Consider the following 18,759-nt stretch of genomic DNA (forward strand, 5'->3'; position numbering starts at 1 on the left):
AAGCAGCCCTGTCTGCGGAATTCGCGTCCTGTACCGTAGCCCCCTTTTTTCAGCATCATTTCGTCCGTTAGAGTGCAGCACTTATGAACTTTGTTTACTTTTTTTTGCGTTATCGTGACTATCACACGCTGATGTCGAGCAGAGGAAAAAAAACCGCAATGAAACAGTAAATTTTGACCGTTTTTATGAGTTTCTAGGTTTAACGACCATCTAGGATTTCCTTACCGTATACCTACCTTTTTAATGCATAAATCACTTCAAACTCTCGAATTTTGGTATTTTTTGATACGCTCTGATATCTTAAACTCAAATCCAGAATTTCAACCACATGCGTGAATATGCCCGAGCACCGTTGCCAATAATCACACGATTTGTCCGCACCGTAGCCGTCCGTACCAGCCCGTAGCCGTCCGGTACCGTAGCCCGTAGCTGACGCGCGATGCGGCCGGGTCTACGGTAAGTACGGACAAAATGCGAAAGTCATCCAAAAATCGGTGCGCTGTTTGATAGATCATCCCACTTTACTTTATTTTATCTATCACTAAAATTTGGACTTTAAAAAAAAAAGAGAGGCGTATTTTTTTTTAGTACGACGCGACTTAGAAGAAGGAGGCTTTTTTTTCGATGATTGCATAAGGATCGCCATCTTTTTATTTTTTTATTTTTTTCTTTTAGAACTTTGAGTCCTCTTTTTCGTCTGAAGTTCATAGCAATTTATTCGTTTAATATTTATTCGTTAATATCTAACTTATTTTTTTCTTATTGTCCTTTAAATATTTATTTAAGGTGATTTGTGACCACATTTTCGATAATTTTACCTTTTTGTTTTCTTTCTTATTTTGTAAAAGTGCACCTAAAACGTTCTAACGTTGTCAAGCTTGTATTAAGAACTCAGCTTCTAAGATTTGTCCCTAATTATTTAATGCGTTTATTTTAAAATAAAAGCAGTTCATTATTTTTAAAAAACTGATTTACTTACTCTTTTTACCTTTATTGTCTGTAATTATTTATAAAAGTGGCACTTATAAGCTATGCTATAACTTAGTTTATTCCCCAAATGAAGTTCAGTTCTTTATAATTCGGCCTTTGCATACAGTAATATTTACGAATGCCTCTTCGTCCTTACCGTAGCCCGTTTGTCCGTACCGTAACGTTATTGTCCTGTACCGTAGACCAGTAAAAAATTGTACAATTTGTAGTTTTAAAAAGAGCAAACCTGTAGAAATTCTTAAAAAAAGTTGTCTACCACATCTTCTAAGTTAGTTCTAAAGAAATTAATTAAAATTATAGCGTTTAATTACATTTCCTGGCTTTTTTAGGAGAAAAATGATGGCGCAAAATTTTAGAAATCGGACTTTAGAGCAATTTGGAGCCCAAATTTTGAAAGTAAAAACTTTGAAGGATATTTTGTTTTATTCTTCTACAAGAATGTAGCTCTATGAGTGCAAAAAAACTTAAAACGGTATTATTATCGCACGTATTGATAGGAAAACAAGCCTGTTTAGTTGGTCTACGGTACGGACAAAAAATTTAACTTCCAGTGATAAAAGAGGCCACAAAAAAATTTCTGTTGAAAACGAAGATTGACCACTATTAAAATCGTCTTTCCAAGAGTATGAGGACTTCAGAAAACATGCTGAAGTTTTAAAATAACTAAAGTCACTTTTTTAAAAAACGATGGCTCCAAGAGCAAAACTTATTTTATTCTACTCGTAACCTACCGGCGCGGTGCCTAGAAGAAAAAATCAGTCGCAGCTTATGAAATTTTAGCTCTATTTTCGAATGACCGTGGTTTTGCTCTGTCTATTATAGTTTGCACCCATAGATGCTTGTTTGAGGGATATTTTCTTGAAAAAGTAGCAGATTTGTCAATTGTTCATGTGCCTCCGTTTTCCTCGTTGGCATGAGATGAGATAGGTCCAGTCAGCACCCGATATCTCCAAGACGCGCCACGCCGCGCTACGCCTCGTCGCACAGTTTACATTTGATTTGGAGCGCCCTATGAGCAAAACTAAATTCGTCGATAGTACAAGCAATTTCATTTAAAGTCAATTTCGTAAATACAAGTCTCTACTAAGTGTCTGCGGAGCGCAGACATAAAATTATTTTCATTCATAGATTTTCTAAGAGACAGGGGAAGCTCTTTAAGGAATTTCAGTCCTCTTTTGAGGTGAGAACCCTGCAGTCCTCTATCAAATCTGTCCGTGGTGTTGTAGGAATGGGTTTGCATCGCGACCTTGCCACTTTTAAGATGAGTCCTGTGTAGAGCCTGATTTCTTTCCAGATAATCAGGGCTGGCAATGTTAACATGCCCTGCCAGGGGAACGATATGTGATCACGCACGCTCCCAGGGTAATAACATGTGATCACATTTGTTCCAAGGGGAATGGACAGGGTAGCCCGTGTGCTCAACTGGAAGCCGACATGTGAACCGTGTGCTCCTATGGGAGCGGACATGTTACCCATGTGTTCCTATTGGAGTGTACATGCGACCCATATGTGCTCTGGAGGGACCTCCCACGGTGTCTCGTGGATCATCATAGAACTTCAGGAAAAATGGCACGGGACCATGTATGACTGCAGCCCACCATGCAGGTACAGTGGAGCATCAAAGAACTATATTCATGGGAAATGCATACAGGGCCCATAAACAGGAAGCTACATATACCCAGGATGCATTATAAAATTCTGCGACAACTGCAAGAAATGATGTCGATTTGTTATTTTTTTTTAAAGCAAATTCAATCGGAGCGGAGGTTAGGGTATCGAACATCTCCATTGAGATACGTGGTTTCAGGCTTATACCGTCATTGTATATCTCCTTGAAGAATAATTGTGCTCACATGAGCTATTTCTTCTATACTGAGAGTTCCCTGCTAAAAATGGTGAGTACAAATGAGTAGAAAATCAAAGTCATATGAATAAAATTTCAATTCATGTGAATAGAATTTCAACTCATGTGAATAGAATTTTAACTTATACGAATAGAATTCAACTCATATGAGCAGAATTTCTCTATTCACTTTTTGCCGACTCATAAGACTAGAGATTCCAACTCATATGACTAAGAGATTTCAACTCACATGAGTTCAGCGTTGAATTTACCGTGTCCGATATCTCAGAAACTAGTCACCGCATCAAAAAAATTATAAGAACAAAATGTTCTTATTTTTCAAATTTACTTATCATTTTGGTGTCTCCTGGTCAAAAACACCACTTCTAAAAAGTGAAAAAATTGAATTCATATGAGTTGAACTTTTCTACTCCTATGAGTAGAATATTCTAGTGATATGAGTAGGATTTCTACTCATATAAGTAGGAAATTCTACTCATGTGAGTCGGCGAATTCTGAATAGCCTACTCATCATTTTTAGCAGGTATTTAATTTTTAAACTGATTTATAATAAATAAAATTATTCCAGGTGGTGCAGCTGGTTGAACTGTTTGCTGTGCGACATTCAGTTTTCATAATTGGATCAGCAGGCACAGGAAAGTCAGAGGTTTGGAAGACCCTTTTCAAAACTTATCAGAACCTTAAAATGAAACCTCATTTCAATGATTTGGAGCCCAAAGCTGTGACGAATGATGAGTTATTTGGGATAATCAATCCAGCTACAAGAGAATGGAGAGACGGTGAGAGATTCTATTTTTAGTTTCCATATAACCGAGCCCCTTCCTGCAAAGCAATATTTTAGCAACATTTGTCAAAACTAACGCTGGGCTTAATCCAACCCAACAAACTGGACGCGTTTTGCGCACCCGTCACGGCTAGCCCAGGCTGCGCCCTCTGAAACCCGCAAAATCATTACGCAAGGGATTTTTCGCCCGCTCTGCAAGCCATTAATCCATTGGTGTTGGACGCTTGATCATCATACAGGATGTCCCAAAAGTCCCTTCCAACCCCTCTAAAATTTTACCTGATTAATATTTTAAAACGAAAAATTGGGTTTGTCAAAAATTGGGATAGATCAATGTCAGCTATTTTTGGGGCCCCCAAAATTCTCGCCCACCTCCTTCATGGGGAGGGGCTACTTGCAGATCCCTCTCGAAAATACTGAATAATTTTGTTTTTCAATCTACTCCATCAATCAAAGAGACCCGAAAAACTGATATTGAATAGTATCTACAGGGTGGCGCAGACCTACCGTACCAGGTCTTTTTTTCGGTTAATTTGGGTCGCACGAAGTCCTGGATCGCGGGGATGAATAGGGAATCGACCCCAAGGAATCCGAATTTCATGGTCTCAGAGCCCCCCTGGCGTCCCTTGGGGGGTAAAAGGGGGGTCCGTACTTCAAAAGTCAGGGTTTATGTCAAAATTTTGAAATTATTTCATCGAAATCAGAACGTACGGAAATATTTAATTTAAATCGACACCAAGAAATCCAAAATCGACCCATTCGTGTCCAAAATACCGACCCCTAAAGTTGGGGGACAGAGCCCCCTTTCAAAAAAATTCAAGTTCGTCAAATTGACGTGGAGACTCGGGAAAAATGTGTATTCATGGGTAATCGACGCCAAGGAATCCAAATTTGAGGGTCCCGTTGTCCTCAGAGACTTTTCTGATGGGGCACAGGGGACTCTGAACTTTTAAATTTAACCGGTGTGGAGGATACCCCTGTGCCGCATCAGAAAAGTCTCTGAGGACAACGGGACCCTCAAATTTGGATTCCTTGGCGTCGATTACCCATGAATACACATTTTTCCCGAGTCTCCACGTCAATTTGACGAACTTGAATTTTTTTGAAAGGGGGCTCTGTTCCCCAACTTTAGGGGTCGGTATTTTGGACACGAATGGGCCGATTTTGGATTTCTTGGTGTCGATTTAAGTTAAATATTTCCGTACGTTCTGATTTCGATGAAATAATTTCAAAATTTTGACATAAACCCTGACTTTTGAAGTACGGACCCCCCTTTTACCCCCCAAGGGACGCCAGGGGGGCTCTGAGACCATGAAATTCGGATTCCTTGGGGTCGATTCCCTCGCGATCCTGGACTTCGTGCGACCCAAATTAACCATGAAAACAAGCAGTGAACTCCAACACAATGTGTTGATTAGGCGCGTCATTAACTTGCACACATCAACCCCTTTAGTTTTCATTTACAGACATTTCAAAATAGGCAAACAGCACAACAAGAGAATTCACGATCCAACCCTGCGAGGTCAAAGACGCACCTTGACGAGACCGTGTATTGTGAATGTAGAAAGCCATTCGATCGAATTTAAGTTTTTTGATCTACCTCAAGCAAAATCTTATCAGATTCTTGAAGAAAAGTGCTACGGAATAATTTAAGCGAAGAAAGGAAAAATTCTGTTGAACTCCTAGAAGATAAAGTCGATTCAAAGGTATTTTGGGGTTAAAATACCCAAATCACCGGTAGTATAAATCCCGTTATATTATTGATAAGAAATGACTCGATATAAATGCAATTGCTTTAAATATGTCTTGATTTTGTTATTTTAAACGTTTTTCCATGCAAAGAAGTTCAACGATGTCCACGCTTTATTCATTCATGAATTGAAAATAAGCAATCTACATCCCGAAAATCTACTGATTTGCCGTAAAAAATTGCAGAAACTTGATATACCAGGTCGATGCACCCACTCGTTGAATTTACCAACCAATTTCGTGAGAGCAAATGTGTGAAAATCAATATGCTATAGTCATTTTCGGTGCACTTATTTTTCATGAAACAATAATAATTTCAATCCCGAAAAACCATCAATTTTCCGTATAAAATCGAAAAAATCAAAATATGTCGACTCCTCGACGTGAAAATTAGATTCTACGTGTGTAAATACTCATGTATCGATATGCTGAACAGAAACTATGTGTGGACACAGTCAGAAGCCCGCGGCATTATTAATTCAACAGAAAAACTGTAAAAATTGGATCGGATTTTAGCTGCTTTGCCCGCCTCTCCTCGTTACTTACAACAAACCGTTCTTATACTCATCTCAAAATTTTTCTCAGAGCTTTGGGTTATTATCAGCTTCCAATTAAACTCCGGTTCGATGGCCGAATCGGCTGCCAAAAAAGCAAGCCACTGTTGAAATGTTCTATGAGAAATTCGTGATATTATCGGCTCTTAGGAAATCACCCCATGGCTAAAATTGGTGGTATAAATGTTAGTGTGCTTAAAATAATCGTATTCAAGAAACTAAAGAAATAAACTATGTAATCAATTTATTTTTAATAATATAACGGGATTTACTACCGGTGATTTAGCTATTATAGCTCCAAAATAGGTACTTCTAAAGCGCCTTTGCGTTTCAGAATCTCGACGGAATTTTTTTTTTTTTTTTTTTTTTTTGGCTTAAACGATTCAAGAGACACTGTAGTCAAAAATATACAGATTTTTCGATTTGGACGTATAAAAAATGTTTAAATCGTTCAGGATCACCGTGTATTGTATGGAGTACTGCTGTTATTCGACCCTTGTCTTCAGGTCAAAATTCTTACAAAGAAGCCCCTTGCAAGAGGCGAATTTTTTGTAATTTCTCCCAGTTTTTTCACCGTTAGGTATATAATTGAATTGCTTGTCAAATTCTGAGGTCAATTATATTTAATTGTAATTTATACATTTCTTTTTTTCCCCTTCGTTTTATTTTTTGTATCGAGAAGTCGAGGGTTTTTTGATTTCTTCGGATTTCGATTACTGTAACTTCTCTTCTATTCGGCCGATTTTTATGAATGAGACCTCTTTCAATTCGTCTTTGAACGGAAAGGAAGGAAAAAATTGCTAGGTACTCGCGAAACAATTTTTTCGAAAATTTGCTGGATTCCAGCTTGACGGTGAAATGGGTAGGTAATCGAGTGGAAGTAATTAGGTCTGACTGCGGCGAGGGCCGCGAGGGTCGCCTTATTGTTCTTCAGCTGGGAGGCCACGCGGCGAACCGAGCCACGATCGGGACACTACCTGGGTTTCTGCCTGCCTGTGCACTGTTTTGGCCCGATAGGGGAGTGAATTTCTGTATGGGCCACGGTTAGCACATGGTCTAATGAGTCTCAAGGCTCATCACAGATTGCACTTACGGGTATCTTGGCTGGTCCAGGCTATCAAAGCAGGGACACCAACTTTTGAAAAGTATAGCAGGGGTATGGAGATCTGTCAAAGCAACGTTTTGAACAAAACGGAGTGAGTGAAATTCTCATTCTTAAAGTGCCGAACTGGTCAGTCATCCTCGAATCAGTTCGCTTGCTTCCGCTTATATACGCATATTTTAAATCAGCGCGTCGTACTCTTAGGCTTTTTATAAAAAAACCAAGTAACGTAGACTCTTGGTATTCACTGCACGTAAACTAGAGAGCCCCTGAAAGAGAAACAACTCTAAATCATAATTATTGACGGACAAATAAACTTTTTACACGCCTTGGAAAATCTTAGAAGTTCGCGGTAGTCACTTTTCGATAAGGAACTAAGGGACTCGGTTATTGTATCGAGCAGGGTTCAAAACGATCGCAAAGGCGGTATACTATGTATACGCGCCAAAACACCTGGTACGGTAGGTCTTGGTCACCTTGTTTATTATACAGGGTGTTCGAAAAGTCCCCTCCCCCCCCCCATCTAACTTTTTAACTAATTGAGGTAGAGATTTGAAACTCAAAGGGTGTTCCTAGATCAAAGGGAGCTACTTTTTGACCCCCCCAAAATTTTGGGGGGCCCCATTTTGGGGGGGTTACGGACCCTAACTTTTAATTTTCAAATAGGAAGACCCCCTATGTGATACCTCGTTCGTAAGAGCATAAAAAAAGAAAATTTTTCGCGCAAACCGGAAGTCATTATCTCAAACCGTTTCAAAATGGCGGCCGGTCAAAGTTCCAAATGGCCGAAAATTGGCACCTCTGCTATTTGCACATGGATTTGCTTGAAACTCGGTATCTGGGGGTATTTTGGCACGAGAAAAACGAATTTAACGTTAGATTTTCAAAAAAACAGTAATTTTTCAAAATGGCGACCGGTTTAAGCTCAAAAAGGCCGAAAATTTGACAAACTCGATTTTTTTGCCAATGGATTCACCTGAAATTCGGTATCTGGGGGTATTTTGACCCGAGAATAACGAATTCAACGTTAGATTTTTAAACAAACCCCAATTTTTCAAAATGGCCGCCGATTAAAGTTCAAAATGGTCAACAATTGGCAACCTCGACTTTTTGTCGATAGATTCGCCTCAAACTCGGTGTTTGAGGGTATCTGGGTGGGAGACAAACGAATTCGACGTTATTTCACGAAGTTTCAGGCGAATCTATTGGCAAAAAGTCGAGGTTGCCAATTGTTGACCATTTTGAACTTTAATCGGCGGCCATTTTGAAAAATTGGGGTTTGTTTAAAAATCTAACGTTGAATTCGTTATTCTCGGGTCAAAATACCCCCAGATACCGAATTTCAGGTGAATCCATTGGCAAAAAAATCGAGTTTGTCAAATTTTCGGCCTTTTTGAGCTTAAACCGGTCGCCATTTTGAAAAATTAGGGTTTTTTTGAAAATCTAACGTTAAATTCGTTTTTCTCGTGCCAAAATACCCCCAGATACCGAGTTTCAAGCAAATCCATGTGCAAATAGCAGAGGTGCCAATTTTCGGCCATTTGGAACTTTGACCGGCCGCCATTTTGAAACGGTTTGAGATAATGACTTCCGGTTTGCGCGAAAAATTTTCTTTTTTTATGCTCTTACGAACGAGGTATCACAAAGGGGGTCTTCCTATTTGAAAATTAAAAGTTAGGGTCCGTAACCCCCCCAAATTGGGGCCCCCCAAAATTTTGGGGGGGTCAAAAAGTAGCTCCCTTTGATCTAGGAACACCCTTTGAGTTTCAAATCTCTACCTCAATTAGTTAAAAAGTTAGAGGGGGGGGGGGAGGGGACTTTTCGAACACCCTGTATATGCAGCTACGAGCAAAATCTTTGAAGCACTATTTCTGACGAACTACCGGACCGATAAGGATGATCCTTACATGTATGTCATCTGCAATAGCTGTAGATGTGCAAGAAAGTATTAAACCCCAAACTTTTAATGTTTTAGAGCTTTTAAAGCTCATGGAACTTATGTTCAATGTTAATAGCGTGAGACATAGGAAGAGCTTTCCGGGAAAAGGGAACATGGCAAAAAATTGCGTTTGAGAGAAATGCATTTGAAATTATGGTCATTACTCTATGGTCACTGACAGTGACTTTCGTTCGAAATCGGGAGTCCGAGCTGCGATGAAAGGTATTTTCAGTGGCCAGAAATTATTGATGGAGACTTAAAATGAATTTTTCTTAAACGCTATTTTTTGCTATGTTCCATTTTTCCGGAAAGCCTCTTATATGTCGTTTCCGCTAGAAACGTCTAGGTGTGGAATTTTACCTGAGTGACTCGAATAAACAATAGAACGACGCTGTCCCTCGTGTAGCAGGGCTCCTCATTCCGAGAGCTGACGACCGGCCCAGCGATGAAATGGGGATATATCTTTGGATCCAAGGTATAAGGCTTTTACTCAATTTTTCCTCATTCCTCCCCGGCTTCGATTGTGGCATTGATCAATACTTGATTGCCGAATTTCTATTAATATTAACAGTAGATGTAAAGTCAGAAAGCTTGCTGCGTCGCGTCGGGGCGGACCAAATATTATTACTTAACTCTCAACGGTCGTAATCCGATTTTTTCAGCAGCTCTGGTGCTAGCACATAGAGCTGCTATTCCGGTCGACTCTGCAGTGGATGTTACCAATGGTACATCTACCATTGGTTAGAGCGAGCGTTGGTACATGGGAATCGTCGCCATTTTCGGCTGTGGACCTTCACATGATTTTATTTTAATTCATTGTTTTTTCTTGTGAGCGAATGATATGTTGTGTAGTGTATTTTTGGAATCATGGTGATAATGTCGATAATTAAAAACTGGTCTGTGCTTTAATCTCGTATTGAAAAAAATATACTTAACGGTTAAAATCTGAATTTTCAAAACGACAAGTTTTCGCACTTTTTTGGAAGAATGCCGTGGTTGTAGCCTCCTAGTCGTACTACTTCATGGACGGATTCGTCATTAGCGGCGTTGTTGTGTAATAATGCCTAAAATGCTAAGTCGGGTCCTGCTCGCTCGATTTTCGTGGAACTCGGTATCCGGAGGTATTTTTCAACGGAAAATTCGAATTTTTGGTCAGATTTTCAAATTTTCAAAATCAAAGATGGCGGCCATGGCCTGAAATGCCAAGTCGGCTCCTATTTACTCGATTTTCTTGAGATTCGGTATGCGGATGTATTTTTCAACGGGAAACTCGAATTTTCGGTCAGATTTTCAAAGTTTCAAAATTCGAGATGGCGGCCGTGGCTTGAAATGCTAAGTCTGCTGATTGTGGATGAGGACAATGATAACATACTCAGCACTATTGACCATACTTCGTTAAAAAAAGTAACTTCGTTCTTTTAAAAGTTAATAGCTATGAGGGGCGGCTCGCGGAACGAGTCGCAAGTTCATCGCGAAGCGAGGAACTGGGGGTCCAGGGGCACTCACCGGCTTGGCGTGACAGCTCGCACAGCAAGCTGAACACGGCTAATAGTTTATATTTGTCTTGGATATGAGCGGCCCAGAGCCGCTCTCCAGCGGCAGTGCGCTGGAATTACTGCTTGTTTTCTTTTTTTGCGCGTATACGTAGTATACCGTCTTGGCGATCGTTTTGACACCCCCCCCCCCCCTGTAACGAAGAATCAAATTCTCCGTTTTAAGTTTTTTTTAAAAAAATGAACAGCTGTTTGTTTCACGCGAAGGAAGGAGTGAGTCATGCAGAGCGCGGCGGCGGAGTCGGGCCGAGACCGAGCGGCGCCCGGCGCGATCAGCTGATGGCGGTAAATAAAATTCAAAAAACAAATTGCCTCTCCTCTCTTGTCGTAGCTCACACACACATACACAAATTTCCTGTTTTTGAACTTTCCAAAATTGTACGTTTTACTATGAAAAGGGGCATTTTTCCAAATTTTAAATATTTGAACGCCTGGGCAAAATTTTCCCAAGCTGAACTATGTAAATATCAGGTCAAACTTTAAATTTCATGTATCAAAATTTTCAGTACAAATGTGAAGATCGCGTTCCAAGAACTTGGAAGCGATTTGGTGGGCTTATGAGTCAAAATGTGATCCTACATCCTCGATCCTCCTCTCTCCTCTCTCTTCTATTCTACATCTTTTCGGCTGAGGTGCACGTTAGTGAGTCGCATCTCGCCGAGCGAACTGTCCACTTCATTTTCCTCTTTTTTCTTCTCCTGAGCTGAGGTGCACGTTAGTGAGTCGCATCTCGCCCAGTTTCACTCTTCCTCCCCTCTCACTTCGATCCTGTATCCTGTACTCCTGGAATCTAAAGCCTAGAGGTGCACGTTAGTGAGTAGCATTTCGGCTTCCCTTTTATTTTAATTTCATTTGTAAAATATTTCCTAACGTATAAGCCTAGAGGTGCACGTTAGTGAGTAGCATTTCGGCTTTCCTTTTATTTTGATTTCATTTCCAGGATTTTATCGTCATTTGTAAAATATTTCCTAACGCATAAGCCTAGAGGTGCACGTTAGTGAGTAGCATTTCGGCTTCCGTTTTATTTTGATTTCATTTTTAGGATTTTATCGTCGATTGTAAAGTATTTCCTAACGTATAAGCCTTGAGGTGCACGTTAGTGAGTGGCATTTCGGCTAAATTATTATCAACATTTCGAGTGTAGGTCGAGTAGGATCCTCACAAATTTAGCTAATAAACGGACATTCTTTTTGTAAATTTGAGACACAAGAGTTTGATCATTCTTCCCCTCTTTCAAACTCTCGCATTTTTAAAATTGGCGCCCGAATCCAGGATCCCGGCGAGCTCATTCCGGCAACTACAGTAACGTTGGCTTATCTTATACCAGAGGACGTATGTGCCTCTGATGAAACGGGATTTGCCTCGTTACAAAGTGGCAGCCCGCGAACTGGGACTTCTTTTGAACCTTTTCTAAATTTGTACCCCTGAATGTCTTGTTAGCTAAACTTGTGAGTCTGGCATACGCGAATGTGTCATTACGAGAAATTTTAATTTTGAATTTTCTACGAATTTTGAAACTTAATTTTTGAAACCTTTGAATTTGAAATTTTTTGAAAAAATTTTGAAACCAATCATTTTATTTACGAACACTGCGCTTTCAAATTTTTTTTTTGCTGGAGTATCATTTGTGCGAGGAAGTTTAAGTCGTTACATGATTTATTTCCTTAAATTTTCTTTACTGTCTTTTCGGGAATTTTGAAAGCCGCATTAACTTTTTTCCATTTTTCTCTCCTCGTGATTGCCGGTTGTGTTTTAAATTTTACAAACTACGATGGATGCTGAACGGAAACGCGTGAACGGTTTAAGAAGAAATGCTTTAATAGAAGAACTTGACGGCTACAATCTCGATACCACGGGCAATGTGAACATCTTAAGAAATCGATTGCTCCAATACTTAGCAGATCAGATAACCGCCGATGATGCAGGACCGCAAGTTCTTCCAAATTTAAACGATGTCCTCAACGCGATCGGTTCTCTCTCAGCTAACATTGACCAGCGTTTCCAACAACGCGATGAGGAGTTGGAAGCCCGCATGAAAAGGATTGAAGATGCGATCAATGTACTTGAAGCTCACAGTACTTCTGATGAAAATACTCCCGTTCTCTCACCTTCGGATCCTCATCAGCTTAGCTCAGGGGAGAAAAGCAAATTGAATCAAGGTAAACTGTGCGACATGGCCAGGAAATGGAACTTGAAATTTGACGGCAAAGAAGGGGCTGTTTCTTTTCTTGAAAGACTGAAGGAGTTACAACGCGCTTATGGCATTGAGGACCAGAAGATGCTTAACCTGCTGCCAGAGCTTTTTACCGGAACGGCAACGCTGTGGTACCGCAATAACTTCGCACAATGGTCTACTTGGAAGGAATTTTTGGACCATTTTGTCGAGTACTTCTTCCCTGGGAACTTCCATCGCCATTTAATGACGGAAATCCAGAATCGCACTCAAGGACCGAATGAGAAGGTGCGCGAATATTTTGAAGCCCTAGGAACCTTGATGCGTCGACATGGCAAGTTGACCGAAGATGAGCGGTATGAGTGGTTCTTCCACAATCTGCAGCCGGAGTACAAGCTATACGTCCGACGCCAGAATATTACGGACAAGAACTCCTTGCTTAAACTAGCCGTTGAATTCGAGGAGACTCGGGAAGAAAATTTGAAGTTTAGACCTCCACCGGAAGCCTCCAATTCCTATATGCCAGAGACCGCGTTTGGTGCAACCACGGGAAAATCTGCAAGCAAAGGGAAAGTAATGGCTGTTAATGGTAACACCGCGGAGCAAGGAAAGAAACCCCGGTATTGTCCAAATTGCAAGACTGAAGGCCACAATTGGAGACAATGCAAGGAACCAAGAAGATTGTACTGTTATGGCTGCGGTAAAGATGGCGTAACTCGGCGAGTCTGCGGATGCAGCGAACCCAAAGAGAGAACTGGAAATGATTCGGGAAACGGAAATCAGGTTTAAATTTCGCGGGAAAATTTAAACCGAGCTGCCAACCCCCGCAGATTGAAAATCACCAAGTAGAAGAAGATCATCAAATTTATTTTGACGCTGAAGACCGCGAACCTGCTCATGAGAAGCCGAACTTAAGTACTCTTGAACCTAACGATGTGGAAAATTGCAAGTCCAGGATGGGACCTGACCGTCTTGGAGGTGGCTCGAAGCCAGGATTGAATCGGCTGAGAGGAATTGGTACCTCGTTTCATCGGGATGGCCCAGTTTTTAAGAAGATTTGCAATTTTATGAATTTTGGCTGCGGAGTTTTATGGTGCTTAATCATGATTGCAGCGTGTTGTTGGTACGCGCGGGCTCTTCATTCAGGTCAAACCAGTTTGACAAACCAAAATCTGCAAGAAGAGGACTGTTCTCAATGTTGGGTAACACCTGAGTACCCTCGATGTTTTGATTGCCTCAACGATTGTGAATGGCATGATTTTGGAGATCTTGAAGATGATCAGAATTTTTTTGAAGCTGAAACCTGGCTAGAAGAAGAAGAGGATTTTCAAACTGCCGATGGGGCCAACCTGAAAGTTCAAGCTGAAAATATTGACAAAATTAGAGTGGCAGTGAACATCGATGGAGAAACTTTCCCTGGATTGATTGACACAGGCTCGACTCATACTTTTCTGAACCTGAAAATGGCAGAAATTCTACGGAAGAGAGGCCGTCTTGCGAGTTTTGGGCCGCAATTAAATTTCTTCGTAGCAGATGGGAGTCGCCACTCCACGTCAGAAACTTATGAGGTAGAATGTCGAGTCCACGGTCGGAAAAGGTTTTTAAAGTTGTACCTAATTAATAATCTTAATGAAATGATTCTCATCGGTATGGATTCCCTGGAAAATTGGGACGTGTTGATTGACCCTGCAGCGACATCTCTGATATTGAAGGACGAGCCATGGGACCCTGGTGGGATTTGCGCTACAGCGGAAATACAAGCTAAAGATCCTCAACTTCTGCCGGAAATGGAGGAAAAGCGCAAACATCCGTTTCCTTCCGATGAATGGGCAGAATTCAACAAATTTTTGCGAGCCGAACTAAAGAATTTTTCGGAGTTTCCTCATTTCCGAGGAGGAAGTGACCTGTAACGAAGAATCAAATTCTCCGTTTTAAGTTTTTTTTAAAAAAATGAACAGCTGTTTGTTTCACGCGAAGGAAGGAGTGAGTCATGCAGAGCGCGGCGGCGGAGTCGGGCCGAGACCGAGCGGCGCCCGGCGCGATCAGCTGATGGCGGTAAATAAAATTCAAAAAACAAATTGCCTCTCCTCTCTTGTCGTAGCTCACACACACATACACAAATTTCCTGTTTTTGAACTTTCCAAAATTGTACGTTTTACTATGAAAAGGGGCATTTTTCCAAATTTTAAATATTTGAACGCCTGGGCAAAATTTTCCCAAGCTGAACTATGTAAATATCAGGTCAAACTTTAAATTTCATGTATCAAAATTTTCAGTACAAATGTGAAGATCGCGTTCCAAGAACTTGGAAGCGATTTGGTGGGCTTATGAGTCAAAATGTGATCCTACATCCTCGATCCTCCTCTCTCCTCTCTCTTCTATTCTACATCTTTTCGGCTGAGGTGCACGTTAGTGAGTCGCATCTCGCCGAGCGAACTGTCCACTTCATTTTCCTCTTTTTTCTTCTCCTGAGCTGAGGTGCACGTTAGTGAGTCGCATCTCGCCCAGTTTCACTCTTCCTCCCCTCTCACTTCGATCCTGTATCCTGTACTCCTGGAATCTAAAGCCTAGAGGTGCACGTTAGTGAGTAGCATTTCGGCTTCCCTTTTATTTTAATTTCATTTGTAAAATATTTCCTAACGTATAAGCCTAGAGGTGCACGTTAGTGAGTAGCATTTCGGCTTTCCTTTTATTTTGATTTCATTTCCAGGATTTTATCGTCATTTGTAAAATATTTCCTAACGCATAAGCCTAGAGGTGCACGTTAGTGAGTAGCATTTCGGCTTCCGTTTTATTTTTATTTCATTTTTAGGATTTTATCGTCGATTGTAAAGTATTTCCTAACGTATAAGCCTTGAGGTGCACGTTAGTGAGTGGCATTTCGGCTAAATTATTATCAACATTTCGAGTGTAGGTCGAGTAGGATCCTCACAAATTTAGCTAATAAATGGACATTCTTTTTGTAAATTTGAGACACAAGAGTTTGATCATTCTTCCCCTCTTTCAAACTCTCGCATTTTTAAAATTGGCGCCCGAATCCAGGATCCCGGCGAGCTCATTCCGGCAACTACAGTAACGTTGGCTTATCTTATACCAGAGGACGTATGTGCCTCTGATGCAACGGGATTTGCCTCGTTACACCCCCCACCCCTCGATACAATGTACCGAGTCCCTTTAGTTCCTCACCGGAAAGTAACTGACGTCTTTGGTTTTCTAAAGTGTGTAAAAAGTTTACTAGTCCGTCAATAATTATGATTCAAATTTGTTTGTCATTTTGGGGCCTTCTAGTTAATATGCAATGAATACAAAGAGTCTACGTTACTTGGTGTTTTTTAAAAAACCTAAGATTTCTCCGCGCTAATTTAAAATGTGCATTTATAAGAAAAGCAAACGAACTGATTCGAGGGTGGGTGAGCAGTTCAGCACTCTTCAAATGAGAATCTCACTCCTCCATTTGTTTAACCCTAGACTGCCCAACAAGTTTTTTCCATTAGTTTGCCAATACCGGGTCAGTTTAGACCCGTGTATTTAAAATACACAGGATCTTCTTTTTTATTAGTGTTTTTTGCACTTAGTTTAAATGATGTTTTACATCGGGGAAACCTTAAATTGGACTGTAGGCCTAATATTATCTTTTTCTTCCAAAGTTTAGATTCGCCAACATTCACCATATTCCTGAAAAACGCAAATAGCCACCGTCGCGTCTGTCATCTGGCCGTATAGCGCCTGACCATTCGAGCCATCGTATCAACCCCTGTTTTAGTTTTATTGTAGTACTAGGGGGCCCTGCTCCCTGACCGCTACGCGGCCCAACCCCCTGGAGGGCGCTCCGCGCCCTCAGGCCTACTTTGCAGGCCCTATACGCATATGTATAGGCAAAAATGTTCTTCCATTTTCATACACAGTTTTGTGTTTGAGCTGCATTGATTTAAAAATTTTAAACGTAACACTCAGATTTGTAAATGATGAGGAACAGCTGGATGTACATAATTTGGTATTAATGGAGGCAGTATATTGACGGCTAAACTCGGGAAACATGTACCTCATTTTGCGACGTTGTATACTTCTCGTCACACTTTTTTTTTTAATTTATTGGAAAACCAATCAACGTACTGAATGTTTTGAAAACGACTGTGATTTCACTTCTGCTCGAAGAATATTCTGTGAAAATTTAAAGCGATAAAATTGGCTCATTTCTCTTTGACATCTTAAATTAGATGCGGAAATCTTGAAAACCGTGAGCAAGGTACGTGGTTTTCGACTTTAGCCATCGTTATGTAAAAAGAGCTCTTACGCTATGCAACACATCGCTAAGATTGTTGAGTTCGGCACATATTTTTCGGCGAATCCAGTCCTCATGCATTTTTATATTTTGACAGAAAATGTGCGCTGTTATTTAAAAAAATTTATTTTTTGACATACTTTCACATCCGTATGTTGAATTTAACTTTTCTTTCCTTCTTTTCTTTTAAGAAAGGAAAGGGATTTTAATTGGGCTGCGTTGAATAGACACGCATCAAGTCGCATGTAGATGAACTCGAGAAAAGGGAAAAGTGAAGAGTTAGTTGAGCTGAAAACTACTCTTATTTCAATTTTTTGGAAAATGCGACTTGGTGCGTTTTTGTAAATGCTGCACTCAAAAAAAGCTCCGGCCGTGGAGGCCAGAAGCAGCGGACCTGGAGCACGGACTGCATGGGCTATATGGCACTACCGTTCGCCTGCGCGCCTAACGGCCGGGTTGCTACGGGCGGTGACGACGCGGAGTACTCCGGACATGAAAACATTAAGTCGCGGCCTCGCGCGGCATAGGCAGCTTGCGCTCTCGGCGCTACTTACGGGCTGGACGGCCGGAGCTCTGCGCGCCGCCGCTGTCCGCGACGTGGTGGATTTTTTCGGAGCTACAGCTGAAAATTCACCATTAAAGTACATAGAAAAGAAAAACTTTCCAGCAAATTTTTAAACATTGTTTGAATTATCTTGTGTCACTTTCTGAACAAGATTTTTTTTCTTTCCTTCTTTTTAAAATAGGTATATATTGCTTTGTTGATAGTTCATAACAATTTAGTTTCAGGAAAGTTATGGATAATTCACTGTCTAAGAAAGAAAAAGAGCATATGAACGTTAGCTTGTTGATCATGTTTTAGATATCAAGAGAGATTTGAACTCCTTGGCTGATAGTTCAGCAAGTCAATTTGAGAAAAGAGATGAATCTTAGAGAAGAGATGATGCTTATTGAGAAAGAAAATCAGCATATGAATATTAGCTTATTCATCGTGTAGAGATATCAAGAGAAATTTTCAAAAACCTAACTTTAATGTTGCACGCCTTCCTAGAAATAAATAAAGCACTGGGGAAGCACTGGAGGGAACAAATGTAGATAGATCAAAAATTCTTGCTACCTATTTTAAATGTAGAACAGACTGCCCAAGGTATGATAAATTGCTAAAACTCATTGCAGCGAAAAATGTAAATTGAAAAATCAAGTTTATCACTTGGCAGCCCGTTCTCAATAAATGTAATTACTTTCACTCAATGAGAATTCAGCATTTGTCAAAAACAAAACCTGGTTCATCCCTCAATAAAAAATACGAATGCAAAGTAGGAAATCACCTAAATGATTAACAAAGGAAAACCACAGGCGTAGGTCTAGGTACTTACAGATTTTTACTTCTTACGACTAGAAGAGCTTCAGAATCTTGAAAATGAGGTTGAGAATATTTCAAAGTGTAAATTCAGTAGTAAAAGTTGACAAAACTTCAAGATATAACTCTCCGCAATAACTACCGGATACAATTTCCACAAAATATTAGCGAAGAAATATACCACCGAAAATTGTCACACTTGTTAGAATTATAGATCTTCCCTTCAGCAAACTGAAGCGCGATTCACACAAAATTTTACCACTATTACAGTAACACTGAGCTCCCTAGAATTGGGATATGGAATCAGAGAGATTATTCACAGCAACAACGTTCGAGCTTGCTCTCCTTATTAGATAATCTGCGCAGGATGGGATTTGTACAGTTTCCGCTATCAAACAGCTGTTTTTGT

The 18,759-nt window shown here is 40.5% G+C and overlaps 1 protein-coding gene across 1 annotated transcript in view; it reads left to right on the forward strand.

The window, feature by feature from the left end:
* LOC109037293 (dynein beta chain, ciliary) overlaps positions 1-18,759 on the forward strand; it is a 684,333-nt gene that overhangs the window by 204,018 nt on the left and 461,556 nt on the right. The window contains exon 16 of the mRNA XM_072296415.1: positions 3,423-3,633. Within this exon, the coding sequence (XP_072152516.1) occupies positions 3,423-3,633 (211 nt within the window). The remainder of the gene's footprint in view (positions 1-3,422; positions 3,634-18,759) is intronic.

The sequence above is a fragment of the Bemisia tabaci genome, chromosome 2 (genome assembly GCF_918797505.1).
Source record: "Bemisia tabaci chromosome 2, PGI_BMITA_v3".
Lineage (NCBI taxonomy): Eukaryota > Metazoa > Arthropoda > Insecta > Hemiptera > Aleyrodidae > Bemisia > Bemisia tabaci.